Here is a 21,910-nt window from a genome sequence, read left to right as displayed (position 1 = left end):
GAAGCTGTAAATTCTGGTGATAAAACTGACCCTGAAGAAACAGGCCCAGGTTGTTCAGACGAAGCCACGGGGAATCCTTTAAAAGACTGGGCCAGTCCGCAGCCACTGGGATCACAGGAACCCCTTCTAACCTGGTCTTCTTGAGAAGCCTGGGAAGAAGAGGAATAGGTGGGAAGAGGTAAGGGATAGAGAATCGGGATCAAGTAATTGCTAAGGTGTTAACCTGATTGCCTGGGGGTCCCAAACTCCTGTGACAAATGCTGCCACTCCGTGGTTTAACCTGGACATCATCAGATCAACGACCAGATCTGCCTGAGCACTACTGTGTGAAGAGTCCATTCCCCCTAGTCTATCCTCTGACTGAGAAAGCCCTCCCAAGTGTCTACCCCGGGAATGTAAACCACCAAGATCAGACGATCTCCATCTTCTGCCCACCTTAGAATACCTGAGATCTCCAACATAGAACAGTTTCTTGTTCTCCCTTGCTGGTTGATATATGCTACCATTGTGGAGTTGTCTTATTGAATTAGGACTGGCATTCCCACAAGTAGGTGTAGCCAAAGAAGGAGAGCCCAAAAGATTGCGCTCAGCTGCAGAACATCTATTGAGAAAAGCTTCTCTTAATCGTCCAAAGTTTTTTGTGCCAAAAAACGATGAAACACTGGCCCCTAACCAGAAAGATTCTGTCTACGGATACCAGCCTACCACTGGATGGGGCAGAAAGAGCGCTCCAGGGACAGAGGAGACCTATAGATGTGGAAGGCGAACAGGCTGATCCAGGGACTGTAAGGAGCTACCCCAAAAAGCGCTAGAAGCCTGTTTTGTAACTGCCTTGAATGGAGCCAACCATGAGAAACACTTTGCATGCCGCTACCATCTGGCCCAACACTTTCATGCAAAACCGGAGAGGATATTTCCCTGAAAGTCTCAAAACCCAAATGGAGGTCTGCAGAATCACTCTTCTTCTAGAAGAAAAAACGCTTTCTGAGCCATGTCATCTACAAAAATGATAAATGCTGAGTGGGAACTAGCGTGGATTTTGCCTGGTTGACAATCCACCCGAATTGGTCCAGAGTGTGTAAAACTATCTCCAAGCGATCCAAATTTTGAGCCTGGCTGGGAGCCTTGATGAGAATGTCTTCTGGATAGGGCATTACCACTAGCCCGCTGAAAAGGAGAAGCACTATAATTGGTGCTAAGACCTTTGTAAACATTCTGAGCGCTGAGGCCAGCCTGAAGGGTAAAGCCCTGAATTGATAAAGACTCTGGCCTAACGCAAACTGCAGGTAATGCGGATTAGTCGGGAATATGAGCATATGCAAGTAAGCGCCCTGAACGTCCATTAATAAAAACTCTCCATCCTCCGGGGACATGATAAATTAACGGAAAGGCTCCATTCTGAAGTGCTTTATGTGCTTGAATTTCTTTAAAACCCCTCATATCCTGGTATGGGTCGCACTGAGCAGTCCTGCCCTTCTTGATGATGACAAAAAAGTTTGACTAAAAACCCCTGAGACTTTCTGAAAAGGGAACCTCTACCACTACCCCTGCACCAAGTAGAAGGAAGAGGATCCTGCGGGCACAGATTTAAAGAGATCTCTTCTAACTTCCTGGGATCCATGGGGTCTCTTTGGGCAAGCGGGTACCGCTGGGAAAGGATATTGATGAAAAGTACGGAGCTGTAAAGCCCCGTGTCTTCTAAATGATCTACCGGCCTGCGCCTGAGGGAGAAGAGTACTCTTCCCACCTGTGGCACAACCCCATAATCTTGTCCAGCCTGGAACCAAACAAATGTGACCCCTCAAAAGGAAGTCCTGTGAGAGATTTCTTAGAAGCTAAGTGCGCCCGCCAAACATTGAGGCATAAAATAAGGCAGACAGCTACACAAATGCTTGCAGCCTAAGAGGAGCATTCCATAAAATGCAATGATGCAGAGCATAAATGCTTAGCTGCTTGAGTTATCAAGTCTGCTATTTCAGCTAATTCACTACCCTGTGACCAAGCTGATCGGTTACGACGCAGGTACTTAGCTCAAGCAAAAGGTAAAGTAGAATTTTTAGAAAGGAGAGAAACTGGAGACTCCACAACAGTGGAGAGCGCCATGATGCCAATAAGTCTGCTGGAAAAGGAAACTATACTTTCACGCGACTACGCTATTGAAAGTGTTTGCCCGGATGCTCCCAAGCTTTCTGTACTATCTCATGGAATGACGCATGGTCAGCAAAGGATATTCACACTTGCTGCCTCTTTTGAAAAAGAAAAACCCCAAAAAACGGCCTCGCTACGAGGATAGGGTTCTGCTGGTCTGACTGCTAGGAAGAATCAACTGCTGTAATTAAACTTTCTGCCACATGACTCATCCTTCCCACCTGGTAGGGTTTTAGCACCGACTCCTCCCTAGAGCTAGAGTCAGAGTGTTCTGGAAACAGTAGTCTTTGCGAAGATGGAAAGGCATGGGGTCGCTCATCCAGCGACGAAGATCTGGAGGGAGAGGATACTCGAGGGCATTTAGAACACGGAAGAGGTCTACGATATTAACAGTCACAGGAGGGGGTGACTCACTATGAGAGGAGGCCAGAGATCCCTGGACAGTAGGAGTCACAGGCAAACGATCCACAGGTGTAACAAGGGTCCTGGACACCCTAGTTAGCTCAGTAACAGCCTGAGTGAGCTCACGAGCCTGAGGTGAGGCGGGCAGCCACACACTTTTGACATCCTGGAGGTTCCCAACAGGGGCATCCGCAAGGGGAGAGGAGTACAGGCACAACAACAGGGTACTGATTGCCCGGAAGAAAACTTATTACCACAGACCGTGCATGCATAATATGCAACTAGTGCTGGCTCGGCCTGAAGACTGCATGTAAATGCTATGTGTGGTGAACGGACAGGAGTCTATTGGTGTACAGACCACAACCCTGCACCTTAGTAACAAGGTACAGGGTTCAGCCAGAGGATGTGAAAGGATACAGGCTGAGCTTTTACAGCCTGTACTCACCACCACCATGTGGGGAAAACAAGAGTGCTCAATTGCACCCTGTTACTCAAAGACTCTAAAGAAAAAAAAAAAAATAATAATGATGATTAACAAATGGCAGATGGGTCTGGAACAGACTCTACATCCAACTGACACAGAAGAAAACTAAGGAGTCCGGTTCCGGCAGGTGAGTGGAGATGAGCTTTTAGTTCTATATAATATCTGTGACAGCCTCCAGGCGGCAGCAGATTGTACAGTGCTGGCCAAAAGTATTGGCACCCCTGTAATTTTGTCAGATAATACTCAGTTTCTTCTTGAAAATGATTGCAATCACAAATTCTTTGGTATTATCTTCATTTAATTTGGCTTCAATGAAGAAAAAAAAAAATTGTCATAAAGCCAAATTGGATATAATTCCACACCAAACATAAAAAAGGGGTGGACAAAAGTATTGGCAATGTTTGAAAAATCATGTGATGCTTCTCTAATTTGTGTAATAAACAGCACCTGTAACTTACCTGTGGCTCCTAACAGGTGTTGGCAATAACTAAATCACACTTGCAGCCAGTTGACATGGATTAAAGTTGACTCAACCTCTGTCCTGTGTCCTTGTGTGTACCACATTGAGCATGGAGAAAAGAAAGAAGACCAAAGAACTGTCTGAGGACTTGAGAATCCAAATTGTGAGGAAGCATGAGCAATCTCAAGGCTACAAGTCCATCTCCAAAGACCTGAAAGTTCCTGTGTCTACGGAGCGCAGTGTCATCAAGAAGTTTAAAGCCCATGGCACTGTGGCTAACCTCCCTAGATGTGGAAGGAAAAGAAAAATTGACGAGAGAGTTCAACGCAAGATTGTGCGGATGGTGGATAAAGAACCTCGACTAACATCCAAACAAGTTCAAGACGCTCTGCAGTCACAGGGTACAACAGTGTCAACCCGTACTATCTGTCGGCGTCTGAATGAAAAGGGACTGTATGGTAGGATACCCAGGAAGACCCCATTCTTACCCCAAGACATAAAAAAAGCCAGGCTGGAGTTTGCCAAAACTTACCTGAGAAAGCCTAAAACGTTTTGGAAGAATGTTCTCTGGTCAGATGAGACATAAGTAGAGCTTTTTGGGAAAAGCCATCAACATAGAGTTTACAGGAAAAATAAAAAAAGAGGCATTCAAAGAAAAGAACACTGTCCCTACAGTCAAACATGGTGGAGGTTCCCTGATGTTTTGGGGTTGCTTTGCTGTCTCTGGCACTGGACTGCTTGACCGTGTGCATGGCATTATGAAGTCTGAAGACTACCAACAAATTTTGCAGCATAATGTAGGGCCCAGTGTGAGAATGCTGGGTCTCCCTCCGAGGTCATGGGTCTTCCAGCAGGACAATGACCCAAAACACACTTCAAAAAGCACTAGAAAATGGTTTGATAGAAAGCACTGGAGACTACTAAAGTGGGCAGCAATGAATCCAGACCTGAGTCCCATAGAACACCCGTGGAGAGATCTCAAAATGGCAGTTTGGAGAAGGCACCCTTCAAATCTCAGGGAGCTGGAGCAGTTTGCCAAAGAAGAATGGTCTAAAATTCCAGCAGAGCATTGTAAGAAACTCATTGATGGTTACCGGAAGCGGCTGTTCGCAGTTATTTTGGCTAAAGGTTGTGCAACTAAGTATTAGGCTAAGGGTGCCAATACTTTTGTCTGGCCCATTTTTGGAGTTTTGTGTGAACTGATCAATGATTTGATTTTTGTTTCATTCTCTTTTGTGTTTTTTCATTGCAAGCAAAATAAATGAAGATAATACCAAAGAATTTGTGATTGCAATCATTTTCAAGAAGAAACTGAGTATTCTCTGACAGAATTGCAGGGGTGCCAATACTTTTGGCCAGCACTGTACCAGGGTTAATCTCTCCATCTTTTCTGCTCTGTCGCATGCGATAGAATCAGATCACCGTAACATGACATTCGGGTCACACTGGCCAAAAAGTTTGAGCCAAGTGTTATCAGCACATCACATTTGATTCTCTCGCATTGGATGTTATTCACCATTGTGACCCCTGCCTTAATAGCCATATTTGCATGCAATACAACATAGTTTAATGAAATGTTATGAAAAAAATGTACTTTCACTGTAGAAAACCTGTCACTGACCATTATGTAAAATAACATTTGGAATAGTTTGGTCTTCTGGATGCTTAAAGTATGTAGTGTTTCTTTGTTCCACAAACCATATAACCATAGAAGGTGAATTTACAAGCCGTACAGCAGAAAACATGACACAGTTTTTAAAAGGGAAATAACATTATTAACAGAACATGCTAATTATAGAAAATCACCGGTTGCCATAAAAATATATCCCAATGATCTGGACTCATCAACTATGAAATTGGGTTTCTGAAGCATATCCACTAGGACAAAAAGAACATTGTACAAGTATTAGGTGAAAGAAGTCACAACTAATGGCTTTACATAAATAGAAACGGTGGATGTTTTCTTTAGAACTATTAAAGGAAAGTTGCTGTTAAATATTAAATGACAAATTACTTGTGTTGATCTCAAATATATAGACCTGATGTATGTATCCATATATACGTCATATGGATATATCAGTCACTCATTAGCTTCCATTGTAAAACAATAATGCACAATATAACATTATACTTGTTTTGGGAGAATTAGTGGCATTTGGGGAGGAGAGAATGGATGAGCGCATGGGTATACACTGAATACACACTCTTTGGAGAAATGTGAGATCAATAACAGTAAGGTTTAAATCATATATTGAACCTGGTGTTACCCAAACCTAGCACACAGTATTATCACACACACACAAGGCTCTGTTCACACATGTGCACTGTTTCCCCCCCCCCATATTTTTGTAGCAATAATTAAATAATGAAACTGCCAAACTACCACTTGATAGACACCAACAGGAGGCCTGGCAGAGAGTCAAACATACAGTGGATTGCAAAACTATTCACTCCCTTTGCTTTTTACTTATTTTGTAACATTACAACTAGTGTGCAAATATTTTTATAATCTGATTTGTGTGTGATGCATCACCACTAAAATAGTATAAGTTGGGGAAGTGAAGTGAGAAAAATATAGGAAAAAATTAATTTATGGTATAAAATAAATAAAAATTGACATGTGGATATGTATTTAGCATTTTTGGGACGAAGCTTCTAAAAATTTCTAGTGCAAGCAATTACCTTCATAAGTCTCATGCATAGTGATAGATTTCACACAGGTGGACGTCCTAAGTGCCACATGGACTGTCAGTATATACACCCCTTTTCTGATAGGCCACAGAGGCTGCAACTCTATTAAGTAAGAGGCATCACTAACCAAATAACACTATATAGACCAAGGAGATCCCCAAAAAAGTCAGAGACGAAGTTGTTGAGAAGAAGAAGACCAGGTGGGGTTCTAAAAAAATATCCCAATCTCTGATGATTCTACAGAGCTCCATCAAATCTATCATAATCAAATGGAAAAAACATGGTACCACAACAAACCTGCCAAGAGAGGGCCACCAACCAAAATGCCTAGCTGGGGAGGGCATTAATCAGAGATGTAGCCCAGAGACCAAAGTTAACCCTGAAGGAGTAGTAGAGTTCCCAAGCAGAGACTAGGAGTATGTGTCCATCCAACCACAATATGCTGCGCACTCCATAGAGCTGGCTTTTATGGAAGATTTATCAGAAAAAAAACCCTTTACTTACAGCCAAAAAAAGCTCATTTTCATTTTGACAAAAGACATGTGGGAGACTCCCTAAATGTATAGAGAAAGTTCCTGTGGTCAGATGAGAGCAAAATTGAACTTTCTGGCCACCAAGGTAAACACTATGTCTGGCGCCAAACCAACACAGCTTACCACCTCAAAGACACCATCCCCACAGTGAAACATGGAGGAAGCATCATACTGTGGGGATGTTTTTCGACAGTAGTGACAGGGAAAATGGTCAAAGTCAAGGGAGAGATGGATGGTGCGAAATACAGGGATATTCTTCAGCAAAAACAGTTTCAGTCTGTTAGTGATTTAAGACTGGAACGGAGGTTCAACTTCCAACAAAACAATGACCAACAGCATACTACTTAAGCAACATGTGAGTAGTTTAAGGGGAAACATGTAAATGTATTGCAGTGTTCTAGCCAAAGCCCAGAACTTAAAGAGGACCAACCCGCAGGATTTTGCTATATGAACTAATAATGCATCCGCAACATCGGATGTTATACTGTGTTTTCGATTTTTTGCTCTCGCACTCATAGGCTGGAATGGTTGAGTCTCCTCCAATTTGTAGAAGAATGTGCATGCTGCGTTTTTTTTCTTCCTTCTCACACACAGATTCTATTTGTGAAAAAAACAGTGATATGCACTGGCTCATTGAATAATATTGGTCCGAGAGCTGTCCATTTTTTTTTCTCACGAATAGCACTAGGACCAACGATCGTGTGAACCTGGTCTATGGCCTCCTGCACACATCCATGTCTCCGGTACATGTGACATCCATTTTCACAAGTAACAGAAAAATAACTCAATGGGCTTGGCCACACATCCGTGTTTTCATACTGACCGTGTGGACCACACACGCGTCCGTGTGCGCCACACAGCGACATATCAGTTTTTTTGAAGGCAGCACGTGTGTCACACGAACCGCATATTGATGTGATCCGTGTGACATCAGTGTGACATCAGTGTGACATGTACAGGAGAAAACATAGGTAACATAAAAATTAAGAATTTTTATTCTTCTGCTGATACAACTCTGCTGTTGCTTCCAGGCCCGCTCATTATGCCTCCTGCATATTCACTGCACTCACTACAGACCCAAAAGCAAGAGCACAGTGGGAGGCAGGTAAGTATAGCAGCTCATACTGTACGTGTGCTATCCGAATGTCACACAGATAGCACAGGAACAGCACACGGAAAACACACACACATACTCACCTTCACCACAGATGCTGCAAAACGTTTGTATGTTCCATGGATGTGTGAAAGAAGCCTTAGACGTGCAATTACAAGGAGCCTCCCAAGGTTACTAACTGTTCTGCAGTCTTCAGAATAAGCCAAATAAAGCAAATTTTAAAATTAAAATATCTATATTACCAGAATAAATATAAGAACTCAGCAAAATGATGCAATGACTAAACAATTATCAGCAATCACATGGGTGAGAAAGTTACAATGGTTTCACCCAAAGTGCACATCAGACACAATACTGATATCCAGATATTTCAGAAACCAATGGTTTGTACAGAGTGACCCTGCTCAAGTCTAATATTGAATGAGGATAGGCTGTGTATGGTGGCGGTGTAACTTCCAGTACAGTCTACCTCTGCACAAAACTTGGATTTTCTGCACTAAGCACAATATTAGCACATAACATTGCTATGTTATAGACACTGGCAAAAGAAGAAACAATTTAGGCTACTTGCATCAAATAAAGTTTATTCTGTCCTGCTAGTGAAAAGCCTAAGGAGCTAGGAGTTCAGAAGGCAGACAGTATTATTTTTCACAACTACGTGAAATTCTAATAAATGTATCCTTATTGCATTAAGTTGCTGAGTGCTGCAGTTTTCTCACACTTATGCTATACAGCAGATTTGGATACTCATAATGGCATTGGAGAAATAAATTAAAGGAAACTTGTAATGTCTGATAATGCTATTAACTTTCAAACAAAGGATAAATCTACAAGTTAATAGTGTTATGAAGATGTTCAACTGCTGTAATGAAAGTGCGCCACTCGGTAGGAAGTTAACTATTTCTTCCGGAAGCTGCTGACTTTCAGTCATGCATACGTGCCAGGAGCAATTACTGTCACCACTCATAGCATAGAGGTGGCGGCCAAAAACACGCCCTGGTACTGACTGACAGCTGACTCTTGTACATCACTGCAGAGCCGGCTGTCAGTCAGTGCTAGGGTTTACTTACAGCTGTAGTTCTCAGTGCTGTGTGCAGTGACTGAAATTACTCCAGGCACATCTATTAAATTCCGCGAGGGTGACAGACTTTCAGTACAGTGACCGGGCACCTTCATAATTTATTAACCTGCAGATTAACCTTGTATCTGCAGATTAAGGCTGGGGCCACACGGGGACTACTGCGATCCACTTGCATGACACTCGGCTCGTGCTGGCAGTACAGCAGAGCCGAGTGTCATGCGTGTGTCCTTGCAACTGAGGTCCGTTCGTGTGAGCAGACCTCAGCTGCGGGGGGCGCGCCGGCAGTCAGGAGGGGTGGGAGGGATTTCTCTCCCTCTCTCCTGCGTAGCCGGCTATTGCCATTCTCGCACTGCACTAGCGGTACACCGGTGTACCGCGAGTGCAGTGCGATTTTTCTCTCGCCCCATTCACTTGAATGGGTGCGAGAGAAAGAGTCTCGGATTACAATCGCAGCATGCTGCAATTGTTTTCTCAGTCCGATTAGGGCTGAGAAAATAATCGCTCATGTGCGCTGACACACAGGCTAGAATTGGTCCGAGGGGAATGCGATGTTTTATCGCACTCCACTCGCACTGTTTTTCTCGCCGTGTGGCTTAGGCCTAATAGTGTTACCAGACATGACAGGTTCCCTTTAAGTAGGCCGGAGATAGGATGCTTATGTCAGATAGAGGTGAGTGAAGCTCAATGTGATAGTGTAGTGGGAGTGCTTGACTCAAAAATACTCAAAAGAGATAGGGTGGGAACCCCTGTATGCAAGTATAGGTCATCAGTGTTTTATTCTATAGGAAAGTGTTGATTGTCTTTGTAAAAGGGAGAAAAAAAAAAAACCCAGATAAAAAGAAAAAGTTTTTAGCTTCAGATGACAAAAATGATCATCCAATTGAAGAACAATACTTACCCTGATTTTTTATTATAACAGCAACAACAATACACAAGGATAGGACAGACTATTGCAAGAAGACAACCCATAACAATTCCTAAAGGAGAAAAGAAAACAAAAATTAAGAACAAGCAGACAAAACACTAAATATTGGCTTAACTTTTATAGAAGGGCAGAAGTTAAAAAAAAAAAAAATAATAATATGTTTACACCTCTGGGCTAAAACTTCAAAGTCATGGTCACTATACATTTTACTTGGAAGAAGTAGTAAATCAGGAGATGGTTCCTGTTTAATAATGAAGTCATAGTCTGACACAATCATTGTAAGGTGCTCACCGAACAATCCAGATGTGCGACATACGCAAATAACTGTGGGAACATGATGGTATACTAGAGGGTCTTGGGGAAAATGGTCAAATAATTTCAGAAGATGTAGCTGAGAGCTTCGATAATATCAAAATTTTATGGGTTCCAAGGGATAATGTTTTTCTTCATGGAGAGTGACATGCCAGGAAAAAGGAGGCTTATAAGACATGCAATGCTCCTCTGGGAAATTAAATATGCCAATTGCCTCTTAAGAGAGGAAGCCATATGGCAAGACTCTGAAAGGGTCAAGATTGACTTTTAGCATTGCCACTTCCAATTCAATACAATTCAAGTCCTCTTCCTCTTTGAAGAGGCACTTTACATATTTCATTTTTTAAGGGAATTTGTCACTCCAAAAATGCATATTAAACTACTCAAACATTTATATTTATTTATATTATACGTAAACCCTATAAAAAAAGAAAATCAAGGCAGCAGCATATATTTTAGTGCTTTAGTGGTAGAGAAATCAAATGATTTCATATGTAAATTGGTGAACTGACTAGAGTGCCGCAACGGCAGAAACACCTCAGGTGTGAAGATATTTTGGAAATGACGCCCCTCAATGTATTCATCTACAGGTGTTGTGACTATTTTGGCCACACAGGTGTTTCCCAGATAAAAGCTTGAAATGAACGCTGCAGAGTGAAAATTTTAAAAATATATGTCAGATGAGTAGCCAATGTGTGTCCAGATGGTGCGTCTGGAGATATACCCCGTAAATTGGCATGTGGATTCTTCCTACACCAATGCCACACCTGTGGAAAAATTAAGTGTGGTTTAAAACACATTAGGACTCACAAATGAACAAAGATTTCACCAGATTTTATTTTAGGGTTTGGGTGGAGAACCATATCCCCTTTCGAGAGCCTTATTATTATTATTATTTATTATTATAGCGCCATCAATTCCATGGCGCTTTATATGTGAAAGGGGTATACATAATAGGGACAAGTACAATATTCATAAACAATACAAGACACAGACAGGTACAGGAGGACGGAGGTCCCTGCCCGCGAGGGCTTACAGTAATGACCGATTTATACCAGGTTTTCTTTTCTGCTTTCCTACTATTGCGCACTAAGTATTTTACAAGAATTAACACTTATGCATCTGCAGTCATACTCCGAGATATGACTATGTTCTCTTTTTTTTTTTAGTTTTTTTAGCTGAGCATAAAAGAAAAAGAAAAAAAAGTGATATTTTTGAACTTTGTGTAATGTTTGTTTATTTTTACACACTTCGTCCCACTAGGAGATTTGTGTTTTTGGTTTGATTGCTGGTCGTGTGAGCAAAAATACTTCTGCACTGCAGCGTAACAGACCTTTCAGTTTAAGACTGATAGCGTATTAGACCCTGCATAGGTGGTAAAGCCTATGAAGGTGCCGCATAGCCCACCAGTTGCATGGCAACTATTGGGGCCATGAGAGTACTAATGAGGTTAAAGAGGGTGTACCATCCCATTGCTAACCATCAAGATGCCGTAATTTGCAGTGTCATCTACGGGAGTAAACTGCTACGATTGGGGCTAACAGCGATGGTTGACGATGCAGCAGTGTGTCAGCTATAGTATGCAGATGACATTACTGCTTTTTCGGAGGGGCTTTCCTTATTCCTTAGTGTTGCCATGTAATGGTAATGAGGCCCCATAATGACGGCCTTAAAAAGGAGTATAGGCAGTTAATCATTTCCATGAAAAGTATTGTTTCATGTATAACTGTATAGATTATTGTCTGAAAGGATAGATTACTTCTATGACCTGCTATGTCTCATAAGGATTATGTAAACTAAGGGTCCTAACATCTACAAAGTATGAGATGTCCACTAGTGATGGGTGGGTGTGTTCGTCAAAGCTTGTTACTCGATCAAGCCTTGAGCATCTGAGTTTGATAATGCTCAAGTTTCCCATTGACTTCCATTATATTTGGCACTCGAGTGGTGTCTGAGCAACCTGAAGCTCGATCAAGTATTGAGCGGTGGCGAGCATGCTCGCCCATCATTAAAGTCCATTAAGACCTCCAAGGATCAGTGTCTTTAATAGTTGTAACATAAGGTCCATTTACACTGCAAGTTTATCATGAACAAGAGTTCCTAGGGACCTCGTTTGATGATAATCTTGTAGTCTGAACATAGTTTGCAGATGACAACATGATTTTTTTACTGGACAACAGATAATTTTTCTTGGCAGCACAGTGTGTAAATAGGACTCCCATTAATTAGAACATGGCAGTCTATGCAGAAGAAAGAAATACAAATTGCTCAGTGCACAATGGAAGAACAGTCTGCCTGTGTACACAGGCTATTCAATAACTACTGATAAGTAAAGATTTACCAATCAGCAATTGTTAAATATAGAATTGGATTATGTAAATATCCCCTTAAAGGCCCCGTCACACTAAGCAACATCGCTAGCAACATCGCTGCTAACGAACAACTTTTGTGACGTTGCTAGCGATGTTGCGGTGTGTGACATCCAGCAACAACCTGGCCCCTGCTGTGAGGTCGTTGGTTGTTGCTGAATGTCCTGGGCCATTTTTTAGTTGTTGCTGTCCCGCTGTGAAGCACAGATCGCTGTGTGTGACAGCGAGACAGCAACAACTAAATGTGCAGGCAGCAGGAGCCGGCTTCTGCGGAGGCTGGTAACCAATGTAAACATCGGGTAACCAAGAAGCCCTGTCCTTGGTTACCCGATATTTACCTTTGTTACCAGCCTCCTCCGCTCTCACTGTCAGTGCCGGCTCCTGCTCTGTGCACATGTAGCTGCAGCACACATCGGGTTAATTAACCCGATGTGTGCTGTAACTAGGAGAGCAAGGAGCCAGCGTTAAGCATTGTGCGCTGCTCCCTGCACATTTAGCTGCAGCACACATCGGGTAATTAACCCGATGTGTGCTGTAACTAGGAGAGCAGGGAGCCAGCGCTCAGTGTGCGCTGCTCCCTGCTCTCTGCACGTGTAGCTCCGTGCGGTGGTAACCAAGGTAAATATCGGGTTGGTTACCCGATATTTACCTTAGTTACCAAGCGCAGCGTCTTCCACGCGGCGCTGGGGGCTTGTCACTGGTTGCTGGTGAGCTCACCAGCAACTTGTGTAGCGACGCTCCAGCGATCCCTGCCAGGTCAGGTTGCTGGTGGGATCGCTGGAGCGTCGCTTAGTGTGACATCTCACCAGCAACCTCCTAGCAACTTACCAGCGATCCCTATCGTTGTTGGGATCGCTGGTAAGTTGCTTAGTGTGACTGGACCTTAAGGCTGCTTTACACCAGACAATCTATCGTGCGACAGATCGTCGGGGTTACGGTTTTTGTGCCGCACATCCGGCATTGCTGGCGATGCCGGCCTGTGTGACACCTCCTAGCAACGCAGTATCGGTCACAAATCGTGAGTCGTGTACTGCTCGCTAGGTTCCATAATATCGTTTAATTTAGTTGTTCATCGTTTCCGTGGTAGCACACGCCGCTCCGTGTGACACCCCGGGAACGATGAACAGCAGCTCACCTGCGTCACTCGGCCGCCGCCGGCTATGTGAAGGAAGGAGGTGGGCGGTATGTTTACGTCCCGCTCATCTCCGCCCCTCCGCTTCCATTGGCCGGTGGCCGTGTGAAGTCGCTGTGACGCCGAACGTCCCTCCCACTCCGGGAAATAGACGTTCGCCGCCCACAGCGTGGTCGCACGAGAGGCAAGTATGTGTGACGGGGGTTACCGACTTTGTGCGACACGGGCAGCGATTTGCCCATGACGCAAAAAGGACGGGGGCGGGTATGATCGATTGTGAAATTGCACAATCGGTCGTACCGTGTACAGCAGGCTTTAGACTTTGCAATCTCATTTGCAACCTGAGCCCAATGAAACTTAAGGTACGTCACACTAAGCGACACTCCAGCGATCCCACCAGCAACCTGACCTGGCAGGGATCGCTGGAGCGTCGCTACACGGGTTGCTGGTGAGCGGTCACACAGGCAGATCTCACCAGCAACCAGTGATGAGCCCCCAGCCAGCAGCGCCTCGTGGAAGCGTTGCTGCACTTGGTAACTAAGGTAAATATCGGGTAACCAACCCGATATTTACCTTGGTTACCAGCGCACATCGATTAGCGCTGGCTCCCTGCACTCCTAGCCAGAGTACACATCGGGTTAATTACCCGATGTGTACTCCAGCTATGTGTGCAGGGAACAGGGAGCCGGCACTGACAGTGTGAGAGCGGCGGACGCTGGTAACGAAGGTAAAAATCGGGTAACCAAGGAAAGGGCTTCTTGGTTACCCGATATTTACATTGGTTACCAGCGTCCGCAGAAGCCGGCTCCCTGCACATTCAGTTGTTGCTCTCTCGCTGTCACATACAGCGATGTGTGCTTCACAGCGGGAGAGCAACAACTAAAATATGGTCCAGGACATTCAGCAACAACCAGCGACCTCACAGCAGGGGCCAGGTTGTTGCTGGATGTCACACACAGCAACAATCGCTAGCAAGTTGTGCCTCAGCAGCGATGTTGCTAGGGATGTTGCTTAGTGAAACGTGGCCTTAAAGCATGGTCAGAGCAACAACAACAACTGTTTCCAGCAGTTCTCCATTTGGGTTAACAAAATAGAGCCATGAGGTAGCCTTTTTCTCTATGCCATCCATAAGCTTCACTGTGAATAAAGGTTGTCCATAGGTGAGTGCATCTAGAAAGGAGCCTAACCACAATGGTTACAGTTAAAGGGAATCTATTAACAGGTTTTTGCTACCTCATCTGTGGGCAGCATAATGTAACGAAAGAGAACCCAATTTCAGCGATGTCTCACTTAGTTTAATGGATGCAGCAGTTGTGTTGTGATACAATCAGAGTCTTTAGGATGGGGCCACAGGAGTGTGAGTGCATCGAACGTGATATGCTAATGACTCTCAGCCCCCACTGTGCTACGAGTGTGAGTCGAGTGTCATGCCACTGTGACCCGACCCTGTGATCGGATCACAGCTGTGGAGGAGAGGGAGTGCACCCATTGACTTGCGGGGGTGCAAGTGAATACAGATGGATTCCACCCGCAGCATGCTGCGACTTTTCTCGGTCCGTTTAGGGAACGGCCCCATAGAGTAACATGAGTCCGAGTGGAATGCAATTTTTTTTATCGCATTCTACTCGGGCCGTTTTACTTGCCATGTTTCCAAGCCCTTAGATGTATTAGAGCTCAGAAATCTGACTATACACACTCCCCTGATTAGCAGCTTTCTGCGTATGTTGACTGTAAGCCGCTAATCAATTTTGGGGGTGTGGTGGGAAAAGGAGGCACTTGTGCGGCTAGTCTGGGCAGTGATTATATCCTTCTGATTTAACACTCATTGAATTGAAACAACACACAGCCTAATTAGTGACAGGTTGCTGAAATCAGTGTCTCAGCCCCCTAACTCATATTAAAACCTGCTGCTGCTTTCCCTTTAACATCATTTGTAAAACATCCAAACCTAACAAAAGTAATAGGCGTTACGGAGTTGCAGAACAGAATTTGGAAAACTTTATGCTATTATTCTAAGTTTGTTTCTGGGAATTAGCTGACATGAAGGCTCAGCCAGCATCAAACTGAAGACATTGTAAATGGGTAAAGAGGAAGAGAGTCTGGCAGTAGCCCGCCCATAGGCATATTTTGTAGTGGGAGTAAACAATATGAGGCATTAGGGTCAGATATTTGGAGTGTCTACAATATAAATGCCTACCCTTACAATTGTTCACAAAATACGTTGGATTTTTTTAAAGTTACAATCTATTGAAGCAGCTGTTGGTCACCAATATGCTCCCTCCTGAGGGATTCAACGTGTGAAAAGAGAAAAAGGGTTGAAAACATTAATATTAGCACTCTACGAAAAATATTAATAAAGGGAAAGAGTTATTGGTGTTGATGGTACAGTACATGAACAGGGGGTCAATTATATTTAATATCTCATGTAAACAGCCAAAATAAAAAAAAACTCAAAAGGGGTTGATAAGATGTATCCAATAGATCTCAAATCAGTAAAAACATAATTAAACAAAAAGTGTTAGGGTACCGTCACACTTTAGCGACGCTCCAGCGATCCCACCAGCAATCTGACCTGGTCAGGATCGCTGGTGCGTCGCTACATGGTCGTCGCTGCTGAGCTGTCAATCAGGCAGATCTCACCAGCGACCAGTGACCAGCCCCCAGCGACGCGTGGAAGCGATGCTGCGCTTGGTAACGGTAAATATCGGGTGACCAAGCGCTTGGTAACCCGATATTTACCTTGGTAACAAGTGCACACCGCTTAGCGCTGGCTCCCTGCACTCCTAGCCAGAGTACTCATCGGGATAATAAGCAAACCACTTTGCTTATTTACCCGAGGTGTACTCTGGCCACGTGTGCAGGGAGCCGGCACTGGCAGCCTGAGAGCGGCGGACGCTAGTAACTAAGGTAAATATCGGGTAACCAAGCAAAACACTTCGCTTGGTTACCTGATGTTTACTATGGTTACCAGCGTCCGCAGCTTCCAGACGCCGGCTCCATGCACATTCAGATCGTTGCTCTCTCGCTGTCAAACACAGCGATGTGTGCTTCACAGCGGGAGAGCAACGTTCAAAAAATGAACTAGCACTGTGTGCAACGAGCAGCGATCTCACAGGAGGGACCAGATCACTGCTCAGTGTCACACAGAACGAGATCGCTAATGAGGTCACTGGTGCATTACAAAAACTGTGACTCAGCAGCGATCTCGCTATGTGAGAAGTACCCCTTAAGTAAACCCTTAACCACTTACCTATAATGGCACCAGTGCTAAGGCCTTCGTCAAGCTCTAAAAGGGGTAAAAATGAAAAAAAATCAGTTTAACATCTACAGTAATGTTTGAAAAAAGAAGAGAAATAAGATCTGAACAGGGATCCTAAAAAGTATATAATGTAATTGTGGATGCCTTAAACAGAAGCAGTCACCTCAGAAAACATTAACCTTCAGATATAGGGTTGATCTGTAGATAAATAGCATTACAATGCTGTCCTGCTGCCTTACTGAAAGTGCAGCTAACATGAGAACATTAACTTATTTCTTCCTGGGAGCTGCCGGCTTTTGACCATGGTGGCATGCACAAGGTGATTACAGTCACTACTCATAGCATCGCTCACTATGCTGTGAACAGCGGCTGTAATCACTGTTGTAGAACATTGATTGACAGTTGCTTCTGTGTAGAGTGAGATGTCAATGATCGTGCCGGGTTGTGATCACAGCCATCGCTCAATGTATAGTAAGTGGTGCTGTGAACGGTGGCTGTAGGCACTCCGTACACATTCCCAGGATGTGCGCTGGTGTCATCACTGCCTCTTGCAACGCCCTCAAATGAATCCTCAACAGGAAGTGGGGCTAGAAGCATAGCGGGACACCAGCGCCACACCTAATAACGATTTGTGTGAAGGTGGTGCTGGTGTCACTCACTACATTTATATCTTCCCCTTGATGACATCTTTCACAGAAGCAAGGGCGGAGGCGAGGAAAGAAGCTGAGTGCCAGCGCTGCACTCAATGCCCCTCAGCTCCCATCACTTAGGGTACAGGATGTCTTCAGAGTGGGCCATGATGCAAGTAACTAGTAAGTGACTGCAGCGCAGCTCACTGATGAAATCCTGTGCCAGGAGGGGAGATAAACGCTTCGGAGAGTGAGTGCAGCCCCAGACTCCCGTGGCATCACATCTGAAAGCCCTCTCAAACAAAACGTCACAGGAAGCATGAAAAAAAAAACAAACAAAAAAAAACAAAACAAAAACCACACATTTGGGATCTAGCTAAATCAGGAACGGTGTGGAGTATAGCATAGCATAATAAAAAACAATTACAAAAGTGGTGAGGACTTAAGGATAGATATTTACAAAATACATTGTAGGTGCCGAACCGCCCCGATAACTTACCATTTTATCAGATAGAATAGCAAAAAAAAATTATGTAAATTTTTACAATTGTTCACAATGTTCAAGTATTAACGTTATTCTATGGGTCAGTATAATTGTAGCAATAGCAAATTTATATTATCTTAGGTACTATAGTAAAGAAGTTTTTTTTTTTCTTAAAAATGTTAAAACTTGTAGCTAAACTTATAAGCCATCCAATTTCCCAAAAAGTAAAAGTAAATGGCCATATAAAAAACCATGTCATTATAAAGTAGAAATGTGGGAGATGCAAAATATATTCATTTTTTAAAGGGAAAACAAAATTAAGGAATCAGACATCAGATTTTCTCAAATATGAAAAAATTGGACCTATTTTTCAGACCAAAATGAGGTCTGAATTCTTGGATTCATGCACTTGCATTGCCAATTTTGATCCAACCATCAGCTTTATAAAAAAATAAATAAAATAACTGGAAATGTTTCAGCTATTTTCCACGAAAAAAAAAAAAACATCACGGACAAGTGAACTGCCCCTATGGACTATCACAAGTACGAATGCTCTCGGCTGAGAAAATCAAAAGTTTGAATGAGGCCTGAAGGTTGAATATGGTTAATTTTTTCCATTTTCTTTGTTAATTTCAGGGTTTTTTTTCACTAAATTCAAAAACACATCAACTTCAAGTTTACTAACATAAGATACAATTAGGCTGATTCACCAAAGCATTTAAGCCACAAAAGGGGTGTAAAAGCCGCAAAATGTTTGCGCAAAGTGACTTGTTGTCAAAACAGTATGGACCAGCTCGGTAAAAATGAGCAGAGCTGGAAAGAGGCGGGGTAAGGAGTGGCTACACCCCCCATTGGATTAATCAAAATCGGAGTTATACTGACAGGTGGGATATGATACCCCAACTCAGGCTTACATTTAAGGGAATAAGCTGCCATGACCGGCGATACCGCTGACTGCTGCAGTTAGAAGTAGATATCAGCTGTGTAATACAGCTGGCTCCAGCTGTGTAGGGAGCGGGCTCAGCTCTTGAGCCTGCTCTATACACGCTTGTCACAAAAAGTGAGGTAAATTAAAACAGAAGACATCCTAAGAAAATTAAAACATGTTCTCTGTCAAAAAACTAACACAAAAGCATCCTACAGACTGAAAAGCAGTATAGTACATTTACAGTGTTTAATTTATCATTCATTTCTAGGTTGTGACATTTTAAATCAATGTATAGTAGAATATACAAAAGTTATTTTGCCATTACAGCTCTTTACTTACTTTTGCACATTGGTGAAATAGTCCAATGACCTTTACTGCTGCATGTGACAGGACCTTGTTCACTCAAAACATAGCCTTCTTTGCATTCAATCACCAAAACCTCCCCCTCCATATAAACCTTTTCAGAGTCCACTTTCAGCTTTGTATTGGCAATCTCTGTAATTCGGCACGTAGCTGTGAGAAAACCATACAGTTAACATTGTAATAGTAAAAGAAGGAATTTAAATAAATACTGCCAGTATGCTATAAATCATTTTGCTTAACCCCTCTACATGCACAGCGCAAATCGGAAGCGGGTGTTTGCATCGGCTCATTTTCCTTTTTTGGTCATTTAAAAATATAAAAGATGAAAATTATTTTTTCATTTCATCTTTAACTTGCTTAACTGTTCACAATAGCAGTAATTTTGACCAGGGGTGCCCAAACTTTTGCATACCACTATATTTGTACGTACTGTATATCAGTTTCCCTAACCAGTAGCTCTCAGACTTTTGCATGTAGTTCCCAACTGCCATATCATATTTTCAATACTGCTTGCTATAATTGAAATGGCAAATCTTTATAAAAGAGATTATGGAATATCTGCTTTAAAAGCAATCTGTCATCAGGTTTTTGGTGTATATTCTGAGCGCAGTATGAGGTAGAGTTGAAACACTGAATCCAGCAATATGTCACTTACTAGTCTGTATGAGGTCATTTTAATACAATCCCTGTCTTCTCTGCTGCAGCTCTAACAGAGCTCAGAATGCTGAGCCCTGTATATCCATGCCCACACCATTGATTGGCAGATTTCTGTGTATACAGTGCATAAGTAGAAAGCATCTAACTTGTGGTGAGGCAGAATTACATAGAGAAGATGACTAGGAAGCAGGAGACAGCTAGTCATGTAGTGATAATGCCATCTACTTGACACAACAACATACATCCAAGTAAATAATATCACTGGACTCAGGCTCTCTGCCTCTATATCAGGTTTCTCTCACATTACATAGCATAACCTGCTGGCAGATTCTCTTTAAGGCATCCAATATATTATTTATCGTTGATAGAGAATTTAAATTTAAATCTCAAATTCATTTGGCTTTTTAGCAACTGTTTAATGTAACTACAACAAATTATTGATGTATAGGCAAGCATTCCAATTCTTCAAGCAAAAATGAACTTACCTTTACATTTTGGAGGTAAAGGCTCCCACCGACCTAGACTGTTGCATGTGGTTTTATGTTGGCCATGTAAAACAAAGTCTTTATGGCATTGAAACACTACAGTATCATTTTGAATATACACACTTTTAATGCCCGAGGTCAGCTTTGAGTTGTCAACCTTTGGAGTTTCGCATGTCACTACAATGAAAAAAGAAAAAAAAATCCTATAAACTTTAAGCCTGATCCCCAAATGCATATGACTACATGGATACATGAGGAGGGAAATGGAAAACAGTTAGTAACAAGAGAATGTGTTGCAAAATGAAAGAACGTAACTGAAAAATGCAACCTACTATCCAGTTAAGAGCAAAATGCACATGACAGCTGTGACCACTGATTGACGGCAATGGTCACACTCAGTTTGTAAACAAAGACCTCAACGACCATCAGTGAAGGATGGCCAGGGGTTGGAAGAGCTGACTACGCTTTATATTCACTGTTTTATAACATTTATAGCGTTTTTTTAAACTTATAAAAAATAAAAAAAAAAAATGGACAACTCCTTTACCCTTAAGCCATGTCCCCACGGGAGAAAGTAACTGCGGAGTTTTCTGCGGGAAAACCCGCGGATTTTCTAGATAAATCCACGGGTTTACGCAAGTATAGATACTCCCCATGTTATCCAATGGGATTTGGGGAGTGCTGTATCAATGCTGCGGATTTTCAGCAGCCGCACGTAACTGCATGTCAATTATTCATGCGGAATTATCTGCGGAATTCCTGCCTTTCGACTATAGAGATACAGGGCGGGAATTCCGCAGGAAATCCGCACTGTTTCTCCAGGTTTACCGCAACAATTCCGCAGTAATACCACAGCAATGAATAGCTGCGGATTCCAGGGAGTTGCTGCGTGAACCTGCGGAAATACCGGTAGAAAAGTCCACAGGTACATTCTCCCGTGGGCACATGGCCTTAGTCTGTCTGCCAGAGTTCAGGGTCTCTTGCTTAGAAGGAAAATGTGTAATCTCCAAATGCAAACATCTCCCAAACCAAGTTACAGAATCAGGTTTTCAATAAATACCCAAACTGCTAATACTTGCATTCTGGTCGTCATATGAATGGGTTGTCCAGTTTTGAAATACACAATTTCATATTCACTATATGGGATCCCCTATTTATGCTCCGTACTCTCAGCCGGATTGTTCATACCACTTCCAAGTGAAATAAAAAGGGATTAAAAAGTCCTATATACTCCAAAATGAGAAATACATCTTGCCATGCAATAAATAAGCCCTCATATAGCTCAGATGCTGGAAAAATATTAAAATGTAGGACTTGTTTTAAAAAAAAAACTTGTTTTTTTTTCCAAATTTACTGTATAAGAGTAATAAAACATAGAAAGCTAAATAAATTAGGTTTTGTCATAATCACGTTGGCCCACAGAACACTTTTGTCCAGCAAATGAAAATTGTAAA

The 21,910-nt window shown here is 42.8% G+C and overlaps 1 protein-coding gene across 5 annotated transcripts in view; it reads right to left on the bottom strand.

Moving 5' to 3' along the window:
* The window catches only part of LOC142291293 (C4b-binding protein alpha chain-like), a 187,875-nt gene that overhangs the window by 17,206 nt on the left and 148,759 nt on the right, over positions 1–21,910 (bottom strand). For 4 of the 5 annotated variants that reach the window (XM_075335726.1, XM_075335728.1, XM_075335730.1 and 1 more), the window contains 4 exons: positions 20,457–20,633; positions 19,291–19,464; positions 16,902–16,937; positions 9,812–9,890 (listed from right to left, as the gene is read on the bottom strand). In XM_075335726.1, the coding sequence (XP_075191841.1) occupies positions 9,812–9,890; positions 16,902–16,937; positions 19,291–19,464; positions 20,457–20,633 (466 nt within the window). Of the gene's footprint in view, positions 1–5,300; positions 5,373–9,811; positions 9,891–16,901; positions 16,938–19,290; positions 19,465–20,456; positions 20,634–21,910 lie in introns of all 5 variants that reach the window. The other variant, XM_075335729.1, reaches the window with a different exon arrangement.

This window comes from Anomaloglossus baeobatrachus, chromosome 2, assembly GCF_048569485.1.
Source record: "Anomaloglossus baeobatrachus isolate aAnoBae1 chromosome 2, aAnoBae1.hap1, whole genome shotgun sequence".
NCBI lineage: Eukaryota > Metazoa > Chordata > Amphibia > Anura > Aromobatidae > Anomaloglossus > Anomaloglossus baeobatrachus.
Note: the sequence above shows the minus strand (reverse complement) of the source record. Positions and strands in the feature narration are given on the sequence as shown.